At 38.8% G+C, this 12,867-nt stretch overlaps 1 protein-coding gene across 2 annotated transcripts in view; it reads right to left on the bottom strand.

Annotated features, from left to right (window-relative positions):
* The window catches only part of glg1 (golgi glycoprotein 1), a 58,536-nt gene extending 46,856 nt beyond the window's left edge, over window positions 1–11,680 (bottom strand). For both annotated transcript variants that reach the window (XM_002931662.5, XM_004914054.4), the window contains exon 1: window positions 11,251–11,680. In XM_002931662.5, the coding sequence (XP_002931708.1) occupies window positions 11,251–11,541 (291 nt within the window). In that variant the 5' untranslated portion in view covers window positions 11,542–11,680. The remainder of the gene's footprint in view (window positions 1–11,250) is intronic.
* Window positions 11,681–12,867: the final 1,187 nt, after the last annotated feature.

Genomic DNA, 12,867 nt, shown 5'->3' with positions numbered 1-12,867 from the left:
ACTGGTTTCTACCACATACCTGGTAACTTTCTACTGATCTTCCTTAAGTTAGCATAGATGTGTCAGTTTTTATAAGTCAACATTCTTAATGATATGTACACAGGGAGGGTAGGAAGATCAATATTTGACTGGGTTGCAGGCTTGTGTTCTTGACAGCTTAAGACTTGTGGTTTAGAGCAAGTAGAAGTAGCAAAGCTGAAAGTAAAGGCCCCCATACACGGCCGATAGAAGCTGCCGATATCGGTCCCTTGGACTGACTCGGCAGCTTATCTGCCCGTGTAGGGGCAGAAACGAGCGGGCTGGCCGACCGATATCTGGCCTGAAATTGGCCAGATATCGATCGGCCAGGTTAAAAGATTCAGTCGGATCGGGGGCCGCATCGGCTTGTTGATGCGGTCCCCGAACCGACTGCCCCATTGCCGCCTACATAATCCGGTCGTTTGGCCCCAGGGATTATTTTTTTTTTTTTTTTAACTTCAAGCTCCCCGATATCGCCCACCCGTAGGTGGGGATTTCGGGGGACGATCCGCTCGCTTGGCGATCCCGCCAAGCGAGTGGATCTTACCGTGTATGGGGACCTTTAGTGAGGTTTGGGATGTCACCGTTTTAGGAAAATAGCACATGGGTCATATTTATTTTTATACTGTTTTCTGTGTCGAAGACAGGGAGGGCTTTGTACTTTCAAGTAATTCTAAGGGCCAATGGAGTGTGACTTCAAAACATCTAAAACTCCTCCTTGTGTCAATGCTCTAAAAGGTATGAATCACACAGGACAGATTTTATGGCAGAAGTATGCAGATAAGGGAACCTAGTTGTGATGAGCGAATCTGTCCAGTTTCACCCAAAATTTGTGCATTGTCAATGAGTTTAGACAGCTAGTATGCTGTATAGGCAAACCCATTCTATTAAAAAAACAAAAAACTTCAAATAAGATTTTTTCAGTATATATATATAATTTTTTGTCATATTTAATAAAATATTTAAACTCAGAGTTCCTAAATGAAACAAGTATAAGAAGACATCTTTTATACCAAAAAAAAATATTAAAGTGTGGTGAATATTACTAGCATATTTATATAAGCTCAACAAATGGGAGTAAAAAGTTAAGCAAATATTAAATATAAATTGTTTCTCCAAAAGTGGCTTTCATTAACTAATATAATTGTTGTAGCAGAAAAATGTGTCTTGAATTTTGAATGCAGATTTTGAATGCACTTCCACCATAAATACCTTTGCTTTCTACAAAGATAAATCCCCCCCCATACCTCTAGGCACTACTAAATTTCCAGTCAAAAAAACAAAAAAAAAAAAACAACTTACTGGATCTCTAAGGCCAAGGCTATAAACACATAAATCACAAGTCTTTGAAAGTGTGAAAGAGAGCTATTGAATTCATTGTGAGTAATAAACTCAGTAGCTCTAGGGATTGGCATTTGGCATTTTCACAGGGAAAGCAAACATGCTGGAGCTAGCATTTATCCTAGGTATGTAATCAGCAGCTGAGCATCCCTAAAGGCTGTATAACAGGAAGATAAAGTATTCTATACCTTTGCATAACAGAGCCCCCCAATATATTATCTGACAACTGCTTCTTTATTAGTACACGCGTGAAGAGTAAATACAAAAGGAACCCTGTCCTTTTATACATATAAAAGCAACCTAAATTATAAAACATACATAAATTGTTTGCCTTCTTGGAAGATGTTTAGTTAAAACATAAGGTTTTAGGTTATTCTCCTCATTGTCTATTTATTTGAAATTTTAAATGAATATGAATAAATTAATATCTGATGGCATCCGAAAACAAAAAGAACCCACCATTTTGGCCATTTATATAGTAAGAAACTTAGAAAGAATACCTAACTTTAGAATAAATTACACAAGATGATTATTTATGGAGAAAAAAGCACTCCAGGGAGAGTTGCAGTCTATTTCAGTTTAATAAGCATTTTGGTCACTCTGCAGCTGCACCAAGGTATTGGTTTCAGTGTTCCCTCTAATTTCTCTTTTCTGCAGCGTACAAACATGATTATGAGCACTTTTCTGAAACTCTTTATATAGAGAGGGATTGAATACAAATAAGCACTTAATTATTTAACCCAAATTATTTTATACGCATTGCCTTCTATTTTTGTGCGGACCTTAACGTTTATGTGTGCTCACAAGAGTGTATGGTTTAATAAGAATATAAATTGGTATGGGATCTAAAAAAAAAAAAAAAAAAATATACAAACCAAAAACACAGCAGCATCAACCAGACTTGTGCTTCTCAAAGGCCAATGCTTACCCTGAAGTCCAGTTAAAGTGAAATTCAGGAGGTCTTTGATATCCAATACTAGGGTGACTATAACACCAACTGTTCTGTAACCTTATGAGCTATGATGGTACAATATAAAGGTCAATTAGGGTGAAATTTGTGGGTGTCTGGACCCAGCCAGCGTTCCTGCCGGCACAGTGCTCATCAAATGAACTCTATAGCAGCTAAGGCAAAGAGAGTGCTCATTTATACATTAAAAGGAGAAGGAAAGGTAAAAACTAAGTAAGCTTTACCAGAAAGGTCTAAGTAAACACAGCCATAAGCACTCACAGGAATGCTGAACGGAGTTCTCTTTCAAAAGATACAGGATTTCTTGTCTGTTTGTTTTCATCTGCCAGAGACATGCAGCTCTCTCCTCTCTCCTGCTCCCCCCCTCCCTCAAGAATGCTAAGAACTCCCACCACCCCCCCTTAGGAATGTGGATCTGAGCCAATCAGCAGGAAGCTTCCTCATAGTCTTACAAAATAAGCATGTACACTGGTCTGGGTCTTGGTGCAGGAGCAAGGCATTTTGGGAACTTTACAGACCGCAGCATTTTTTTTCCTAAGAAGTTTCTGATCATCTGAAGGGGAGAAATATCGGGAGACTTAAAGGCACTGTTGAGAGAATTGAAAGCATGCCTGCAGCTTGAGATTAACTCTTTATTAGCCTCTCTTTCTCCTTTAACTAAGCAGAGTTTTTCTATAAATGGAAAAATTTGCCTAATTATAAAAACTACAACCATTGTAATACAGTTCCTTCCCTTTTTTAGTAATAAAGCCACAACTGCAGCGCTATGATTAAAAATGTTCTTTCAAAGATTTGAAAACAAATTGCTATAAAGCGGTTCTTTGCTACTGCCTTCTTAGTTACAAAACTACACAGACAATCAGGGTTATGTAATAAAATGAACCTAAAGCAAACCAATAAGCGGGTAGCATTTAATGGTCATCTGTTTAAAAGAGAATGCAAGTCAAAATTTAAAAAGCATACTGCGCCCAATAGTCCTCCTATTGTTTAGTAAAAACGCCACACTTTTGGCTCACCTAATCAAATATTTACTCAGTCACACTTACTTCACATTTTCTATCTGTTTTCTAGAACAGGCAGCCATCTTTAAAAAGGTATTCTCCCTTCCTTTCCCTCCTTGCTTCATACTGCACATGTGTTTTATTCCCTCCCCCGGCAGATCCACTTCTGATTGGCTGGTGGACGTGTGTAGTTCAGAACAGCAGACAGGATCAAGTTACACACATGCTCAGAGAATAGGAAGGAGAGAGAGATTTCAGTGATGTCACTGTAGTCTTCACGCTGCTGTAGGCTGCCAGCACCATATCTCAGAGAAGCAAGCAGGGATCTGGGAATTTAGATATGTAGTAACTACTTAAAAAGAATGCCTTTAGACTTACTTTTAATTTATATTAACCTTTCATTGTCCTTTAAAAGAAGTGATAGTCCTCTATGTTAACTTTTAGTATGTTATGAGCAACTTTTCAATTCATTATCTATTTTTTTTTTTTTTTATAGTTTTCAAATTATTTGCCTCCTTCTTCTAAGGCTTTGCAACTTTTCAATGGGGGTCACTGACCCCAGCAGCCAAAAACCTATTGCTCTTTGAGGCTACAATTTTATAACCTTATTTTACTGTTAAGATACTCTCCTATTTATAAATCAGTCCCTTATTTAATCCACTCCCTGGTTGTTAAGGTAAGTTGCATAATAACCACCAGGTAACTTTTGAAACTGGAAACTGCTAAACAGAAATTCAACTGGAAAATGCTCAACTGAAATGCAAATAATAAAAAATGAAGACCAATAGCGAACTGTTTCAGAATATTAATCTCTACATCATACTAAAAGTTAACTCAAAGGTGAACAACCCCTTTAACTTCCTCTGGTGAATCGTTAAGTGTTTTCAGTACAGAAAGAACTCACTCCCCCCCCCCTTGGGAATGTGTATCTAAGCCAATCAGCAGGAAGCTGACTCATTGTCTAACTCAGCATGTTCACTTAGTCTCAGTCTGTGCAGGAGTGAGGCATTATGGGAACTTTCTTTACACAGCTCTGCGTTTTTTGGCTTCTGATCATCTGAACCGGAGAAATATGGGGAGACTTAAGGGCACTATTGAGACAACTGAAGGTATGCCTGCAGCTTGAGATTAACTCTTTAATAGCCTGTCCTTCTACTTTAAGTACAGGCAAGAGGAAGTGGAAGAGAAAAAAAAAAAAAGGTCATTTTATTTACAGATTACAGAAACTCTGTGCATTGCTTTGGTTGCTCAAAGTTGCCTTCAGGAGGAAACTGCATGTGACTTCGGAAAATTAAAGTGGTAGCAGAGATCTACCATAGGTGACTATACTCTCTATGGGACATTATCTTAAAAGGAAGAGTCAACAAAAGCCACTAAAGGAAACAATGAACAATCTTCTCATTTATGGAATTTGGCGCATCAGATTCAAACAGATTAACATATAATTACTTCAGTCTTCAACACCATAATTGTTTTCAAAACACCACAAGATGGCTTGCAACTTACATCTCCTATAGTACCTGAACAGCAGGAATAAGTATGATGATAAAATTCACAACACTACAATAGGTTATGAAAAAATGCCGATTACCCAGCATCAGCACTGACACAATTGTCTGGGGACTCAATATGGCACCTGTCTGAAGACAGACACAGACAAGCCAATTCAGACCCCTATTACACTAAAAGAAGAAGTAATAAAGAGTAACACTGTAGCCTCACAAAACAATAGTTTTGTGGCTGTTGGGGTCAGTGACCACCATTTGACAGTTGGAAAGAGGATACAAGAAAACGACAAATTACGCAAAAGCTATAAAAAAATAAAAATAAAAACTGAAGACCAACTGAAAAGCTGAGGAGAATAGTACTTTTTATAACGTACTAAACAATTTACTTGCTATTTAAAGTGAGCTCTAAAGGTGGCACTTGTGCCTTGTAGTGCTGGGGTCCGGAGTAATTGTGTCAGCTCTATATAAACAGATAAACAATCAATGGTTTTAGGCCTATGGTGCACATGGTTCTCCAGAATCCTGCCTGCCATGCTCCTTTGTGTATAGTGACGAGTAATTGTGACGTGGCTAGAAAAACCTATGTCTGTTTACTAGCCAAGATCTGCCCTATTCATTCCTGCCACTACACAGGATAGGTGGGTGATCATCCCTTCTCTCCATTAGGGTTTTTACGCCAGCAGAGAACGCATGTGTGCCATTGGCCTAAGACTCAGGGTAATGACAATCGCTGCTAGCGTTTTTAGCACGCAGGGTGTTTTCTCCCCTGGGGTTTATCAGCCAGCCGAAAAACACTTAACTATCTCCTGCTAACATCAAGGGTATCATCTGATAACAATGGACACTTCTTAGCATACATGGGTTTTCAGTCTTAAACCCATGTATAGAGTTTCTTTAAAGGAAAAGTCAACCTAAAATATGTTTTGCCTATTAAAAGAAAACGTAATTGTAAGCAACTTTGCAACATAAATTCATTCATCAACCAGCTCACAATGGAAAGTCACAAAGGTGAAAAACAACTCACCATTGCCGGAATTTGGTCCGGGTGCTCAAAGCCCCAAACCGTAGCCCAAGGGAGCAAACTCAAATTCTCTGAAGAAACAGCTTTAGAAGCAACACGGACAGCCAGAAAGTATCATAAAACTCAGTCTTGATTCATATCCTTTAAAAACCCAGGACGTCTGACGCTTTTTGTGCGTTTGCGCACTTAAACATAGGTATGGCTTCTGACTTATTTGTGTACATAATTGCTATCAGAAAGAGTGTTTGCCAGTGAATTTCCATTCTCTGTCCTGGTGGCTCTGGCATTTAAAACAATGTAACAAAAGGCAACAGACTGACAGACCTGTCAGAAGGAGCCTGGAATTTGCAACATTGTTTAAAAAGTAACAACCAGGAGTTCAGCAAATACCGCCTTCAAAAGCAAATTAAATTTACAAAAACTTGCTCTACAATTTTTCAATAAATTCACATTGGAAAGTTGTTTGGAATTTTGTAATCTTTTATTAGGCAAAAAAATATTTTTGCGGTTGACATGTCCTTTAAAACAGATGATTTTACACACTGAAGTATATGCTCCTGTAATTTTGCACAGTAAGCGTTATTTATATATATTTTTTTTCTCGCGAATTCTAAGAGCAGGTCACCACATAGATATATGTCACTAGAAATGAACTTTATAAAAGTATAAGCCATTCCACACTGTTATGTAATATACTGCTTATATATGTGGACAAATATTGTAAGTTAGTAAGTCCAAATGGTTTTTCCATTTGGCTATGGCAAATATTATGCAAAATACACTTTTATAGCCTCTAACAAAAACAAAGCAAAAACCTTGTTACAACATACAGACATGGCTGAAAGAGTAAATGCAACTGCTAAACTAGATAGCTTTTTAGTGCTTCAACCATCCCATTCCCCCAAGAAAAACTAAATTTCAAATTTAATTTTAAAAGCAATTAAACCTTTTTCTAGGATACGAAACGATTTAACCGTCTCATTGGCAAATACACAATATGTTTTTGGGCATGACTGTTCACTGAGTGGCAATGAATGGGAGCAGGTGCACTGCAGGAAATGAAAATGGAACTAACCCGTATGGATTCTAATTGACGAGAGAAAATCTGAGGTGACTATTTCCAGTTTGTGGTCATATATAACAAACAGAGGAAACTGGTATAGAAGGTATGTAAATTCAGTAGTTTTGAGGTTATGATATACAATATGCAAAGATTTCTAGTACTTAATAAAAACATGATAAGGTGATATTTCTTTTCCTCAATATTGCAAATAATGTTAACTCCTGCCATTCAAATTCTAGCACCTAACTAACTTGCAAAAAGAAGAACTTCTGAGTAGTTTATAACTGAAGGGGGTAAAAGTTTTTTTAAAAAATTACTTTTATGGTGGAAAATGGTAGCTTTCAGGGGGCTGTGGAATCCTAATAAACCTAGTACAGGTACAACTATCTAATGAGCAATATAGTTAGTTAGACTGGGAAATCTTTGGGCTGCAGCTCAACATCAGGCAATCCTGCAACCAAAGGCTTTAAATTAACAAAACAAAGGCCAACATCCCGATATCCGGCCCCTGTGATGATGGGGGGGGGGGGGGGCATTCCGTATTTTGGTTCTCCATACATTGTCTTTTAAAAAATCATTTAGACATTATTTAAACCCAATAGGATTGTTTTGCCTCCAATAAGGATTAATTACATCTTAGTCGGGATCAAGTATTGTTTTATTATTATTACAGAAAAAAAGGAGACCATTTTATAAAATCTGAATAATTTGATTAATTCCTGTAATTCTGAGCTTTCTGGATTACAGGTTTCAGAAGAACTGATCCCATACCTGAACAATGAGAGCTCAACGTAATCCCTCCCATTGCATTATAGAACATGTAGCTCAAACACTGCAGTAATGAGTCATTTTGAACAATGATTTTAACATGCACTAGAGTAGCATATTTTGGCATTTTACTGCCAATAGATTAGCCACATTAGTGCCACCTAGAACAATATATTTATTCTGCAGAAAGCATTGCCATACCTGAGTAAAGAACCCTAGAAGCTTTCTCTGTTTGCGTAAGACAGCAGCTGCCATTTTAAATAGCTTCCTGCTCCAACTCTAGCCGTTATAGCTAAGATCACACATTCCTAAGGGTGGGGAAAGGGAGTTCTTAGTATTCTTATGGGAGGGGAGCAAGAGAGAGTTGTGCAGACTCTGGCCACTGGAACTAAGGAAGTTTCTGAGAGAGGAATTCAGACACCCCAACAACATGTTTACAAAAATGGAAACAAGACATCCTGTGTTTCTTTTGATAGACTGCAATCCTCTATCAAAAGACATGAATCAGGAAGGCAGAGGTTTTCCCCTAACCACAGACAAATAAGCTGCACTACATATGTTTATTTCACTACATACATTCACCTTCTTTACTAATTCCCTTATGGTATTAATTATTCAGAATACTTGGGACTCCCAGACAGGATTTTTTTCCATAATTTAAATCTCCATACCTTAAATCTACTAAAAACCCTTCAACTTTAAATAAAACCAACAGGGTTGTTTTTCCACTAATACAGACTTAGTTAAAGCTTAGTTAGAATCAAGAACAAGGTATTATTAAAGAAAAGTAAGCAAACTAAGCATGTTCATGCAGGTGCCGGAAAACTGACAGAAGGGGTGTAAGTGGCACAAGACGGCAACTGTCAACACCGCTACACAACTTTTCATTTTTATTGCCTGTATACACAGAGAACCTTCTGACTGTAATAGGTAGTGTGGGGAGGAAGTGGGACTGTGATCAAGGACCAAGCGGAGGGTTGAATTATTGTTTTAAAATGGACTCTAAATTTGGGGGTTTGCAGAAATCGGGTTCGCAGATACGAGATCCCATACCTGTATTAGGCAAACTTGCACAAGTGCAGTAGCCCACAGTAACCTAGTAGCTACCCCTAGGGAACCTCATTTTGTTCTACACAAGGACAAGTTTACTACACAAACTAAATGTTATCAGAATCAGCTGACACCACAAATCTCTGTAATGACGATTCAAGGGCAGGTAGTTTTTCTGTCTAATCTCTTAAGGAAATAACCAAAAAAATCAAAGCTCTGAGTACAACTTACAGTGGAAGTAGCAAGCTCTTTAAAGAGAGAAAAATAAACAAGAAAAATGAATTCTGTACAGTCACATTTATGGACTATTTATGAGCCAACCACACCAAGTCTATCTAACATTATGTGGAACAGTATACTTACAGAGCAGTGCACCCCTTGAAAAGGGCTTGGACTGAACATATTTTTTGGCTATTGTTTTAATCATGGTCTAAAGTTTGTTATTTTTTGAGCTAAAAAGGTCAAACAGGAAAGTAAAGCTACTTCATGTTTGGTCCTTATGAGACAGATAATTTCTATTATAAGACACCATTCCATTGTTATGACTATTTTGTTAACCTGATTCATTATGCAGGGGGATTATGTGTGCACCGGAAATATAATTATCAACCTTGCAAGGACCAAACATCAAGTAGCTTCATTTTCCCTTTCTGTCCTGTGTAACTCAGACAAGTGTTAGACAAAGTGTGGCATGGTTGGGATGCATCAGGGGGCACAGATAGGCATGCAATTTAGTTAGTAGGTGCCATGCAAGTTAGTTGGCAGGGTCCATAACCCAGGAGACTGGTGGGCTTATAAACTGGGGTGTGGTTCTTTGTATGTAGTATAGAGCCCCATGATTTCCGATTGCAGCCCTAGTAAAAAAAATTGAAATGTTTGTTTTCATCCTTCCGATCAACCCCCCTCAAAAAAAATAACTAATAAAAATAAGATTTTATCCTATGATAGGTAAGCAATTATGCAGCCTAATAAAGATGTACAAAGTAAATCTGTAATCTGTAAAGTGCAGTTCATTTTTTTCAGCAGATGCTCTGTTTTGCTTGATAGTTTTTATCCAAGACTTATGTCAGACCTGGCAGAAAAAAAGCCTTATACCACATTTCATTAAAGGGGAATTTCACCTTTACATAAACTTTGAAATGCAATCTTCACATAACTGTGTATGCATTTCAAAAATTTTAGAATTAGAAATTTTTTTCTACACTGTTATAGGCCATATTGATGAATCTATTATTACAGTTACATACAAGCGATGAGCAGGATTTTACCTAGATCTTAGTGCCCTCCATATAAGATATTTTAACACTTTGAGCTTTTAAGTTAAATAACTACACATCAGGAAAAGAATATTACAATTTAAGAAAGTGGTTGCATAAGTGGTTTAAAGAGGACAAAGTGTTTTTGAAAATCACTTGTCATGAAGGAAAGTTCCCTGTCAAGCCTGCTTAGTTGCCAACAAGCTGTGGATCTCAACACTTTGCAAAGTGTGATACCAGACAGTTCATTCTGGGAAAACAATCGCAAGAAAGTGTCTGATAAAGTAGTACAGGTATGGGATCTCTTATCCAGGAAACCCATTATCCAGAAAGCTCATCTCCCATAGACTCCCTTTTTATTAAATAATTTAGAATATTAAAACTGATTTCCTTTTTCTCTGTAGTAATAAAACAGTACCTTGTAATTGATCCCAAATAAGATATAAATAATCCTTATTGGGGGCAGAACAATCCTATTGGGTTTATTAAAAGTTTTATTGATTTTTTAGTAGACTTAAGGTATAGAGACCCAAATTATGGAAACACCCCTTATCCGGAATACCCTTGGTCCCAAGCATTCTGGATAATGGGTCCTATACAAGCAACTTTTAAATAACAAAATAAAGGTTAATCGCAGAGAGTACTGAAAAGACATCACTGGCATCTTTACTGGGGGAAGCAAGCCTCAGCAAACTTAATTTTTTAATAATTTAATTTTTCATGAAATGTTGACAAAGGCCCTATTGTACAATTCTAAAAGGGGATAAGCTGCTTCTGTCCTTATAACAAAAATATTCAGCAGACAGACTTCAGCATGGACTGTTGCTGAATTCTTGAACATTTAAACCAACCCATAGTTATTTATAGCAGTCACCTTAATAAAATGTACACAGTTGGGGTTTATGGTTAATCTGCTTGCCACTCTGCTACATATGGCCCGTTTCTATCATTACTCTGTTGCAAAGTGTGTGCTAGGAACTATAATTAAAAAAAAAAAAAGATAAAATGCAAAGAAAGAAAAAAGTTATTCACAATATCACACCACCGTGATTGGATGTCCATATTTCCAGCTCCAGGTTATAAACACGCTGGAAGACTAATAACAAAACGAAGACCTTAGACAGGGGCTGAACTACAACTTTCAGCACAGAACGTTCGGATTTGCGAGAAGTTATAGCTGAAACGCTTGACGGCAGTAGCCGGGCCAACCTACAACCAAGCAGGACATCCCAGCAGCACAAGCACAAAGGGACTCACCTCTCTTACATCTTGCAAACACTCCAGCACCGCCAGATTATTGTTCCAGGTGTGTCGGGGGCAGATGCGGGTCACGTCTTCCCTGCAGACCTCCTCCTCTGCAAGCTTCCAGCCTGGGAGTCTACGAGCTTGCGAGGCCACAGGCTGTGCTGCAGCACCCCCCACCGGAACCGCGGCAGGAGCTCCATCCAGCGAAGCGGGCTGCGCTCTGGAGCCCGTGGAGCCGAGCAGAATCAGCCCAGTGATTACACACAAGTACCACAACCTCCGGACACGTCCGCAGGCCGCCATCTTGGGAAGTGCTAGTCAAGGAGCAGTTCGCAAAGCTGCTACCCACCGGGGAAGAGCCAAGCGCGCACGCGTATTGACAACGCAATCACGTCACGCTCTCTAGTTGGACGCGTTAGCGCGCTGGGTTGGTTTGTGGGCAACGTTAGCCGTGCTCTTATCAAAGATGGCAACTCATGTGGAATGCTTACCCTGTGACGTATATGTCGTATCCGTTGGCTAGAACTGATGCTGCTGCCCAAAGCTACAATGATTTTTAGAACTTGTAATGCTGAGGCAATATGTGGAAAACTGTATAGGGATATTTTGTGTATTTTAAAGTAATTGCATTGTTGGTAATCAGTTACGGTTTGGAAAAAAAAACATTTATTTAGGTTTTCTTAGAGGTGTCAACCCCATGTCAGTAGGGCAAGGGTTGTATACAAGGTAGGTTGGTATCTGCTTGTAGGAATTGAACTGGCCATAGTGATACTGACACTAAAACACTTCTTTTTAAAATATTAATGTACATAAAAGTTACCTATAGGCCATGTTGATGGTTTTTCACTGATAGGGCTGCTTTTGTAAGTGACTGTTACTTGAAGTTCCTAAACCTGACTGTTTTGCCAACCTGACTGCCCCTTCTTAGCCTGTCAGTTATAGCTTCTAATGCTAACGGATTCCTGCTGCACAAATATGGCAGCCCCCTCATAGAGGAGCATAGGGGATCAGATAGAAAAGAAGAAGGGTGATGCCAGTGTAGGGGCTGTGGTTTTATGCAGGCTGAGAATTAAACATGTGGCATCAACCTAAGACCCAGGTCAGAAGCAGTGTTTGCTCTTCTTCTCTTCACCTGTGGTTTTCACTCAGGCGAAGTGCAGAAGATCCACTGTAATATGCATCTCCCTGTAGCTGCGTTGACTGCTTTGCATTCTCAGGCTGATCTCTGCTTTGTGTAGCTTCATGGAGGCAGAAGCTGTGATTGTCAACTACAGCTACAGGGAGATGCATATTAGATCGGATCCGCTTCTCTCCATCTGTCTGAAAGAGCTTGCGGAGAGTTGGGGAACAAACTTGCTTAATTCTCTAGTGATGGTTGCTACCACCCAGCTAGTATCTCACCATTCTAACCTTCTGATTTGGCCTGTTAAGACAAAGTTGGCAGCTTTCTTGGCAGGGCCCACCTGACAAATATCTGGCCAAAACCATTTAGTTTTCTTTAGGCAGGAAAATTCGTTAGGATGAGGACAGAATTACCCTGATGATGCAGTCCTCCAATGATGGATAAGCCCAATTTTCCCTGCACATTAATTTGGTCACTTATGCTGGCTATATATGTTAAAATCCACT

This window comes from Xenopus tropicalis, chromosome 4, assembly GCF_000004195.4.
Source record: "Xenopus tropicalis strain Nigerian chromosome 4, UCB_Xtro_10.0, whole genome shotgun sequence".
Taxonomy (NCBI): domain Eukaryota; kingdom Metazoa; phylum Chordata; class Amphibia; order Anura; family Pipidae; genus Xenopus; species Xenopus tropicalis.
Note: the sequence above shows the minus strand (reverse complement) of the source record. Positions and strands in the feature narration are given on the sequence as shown.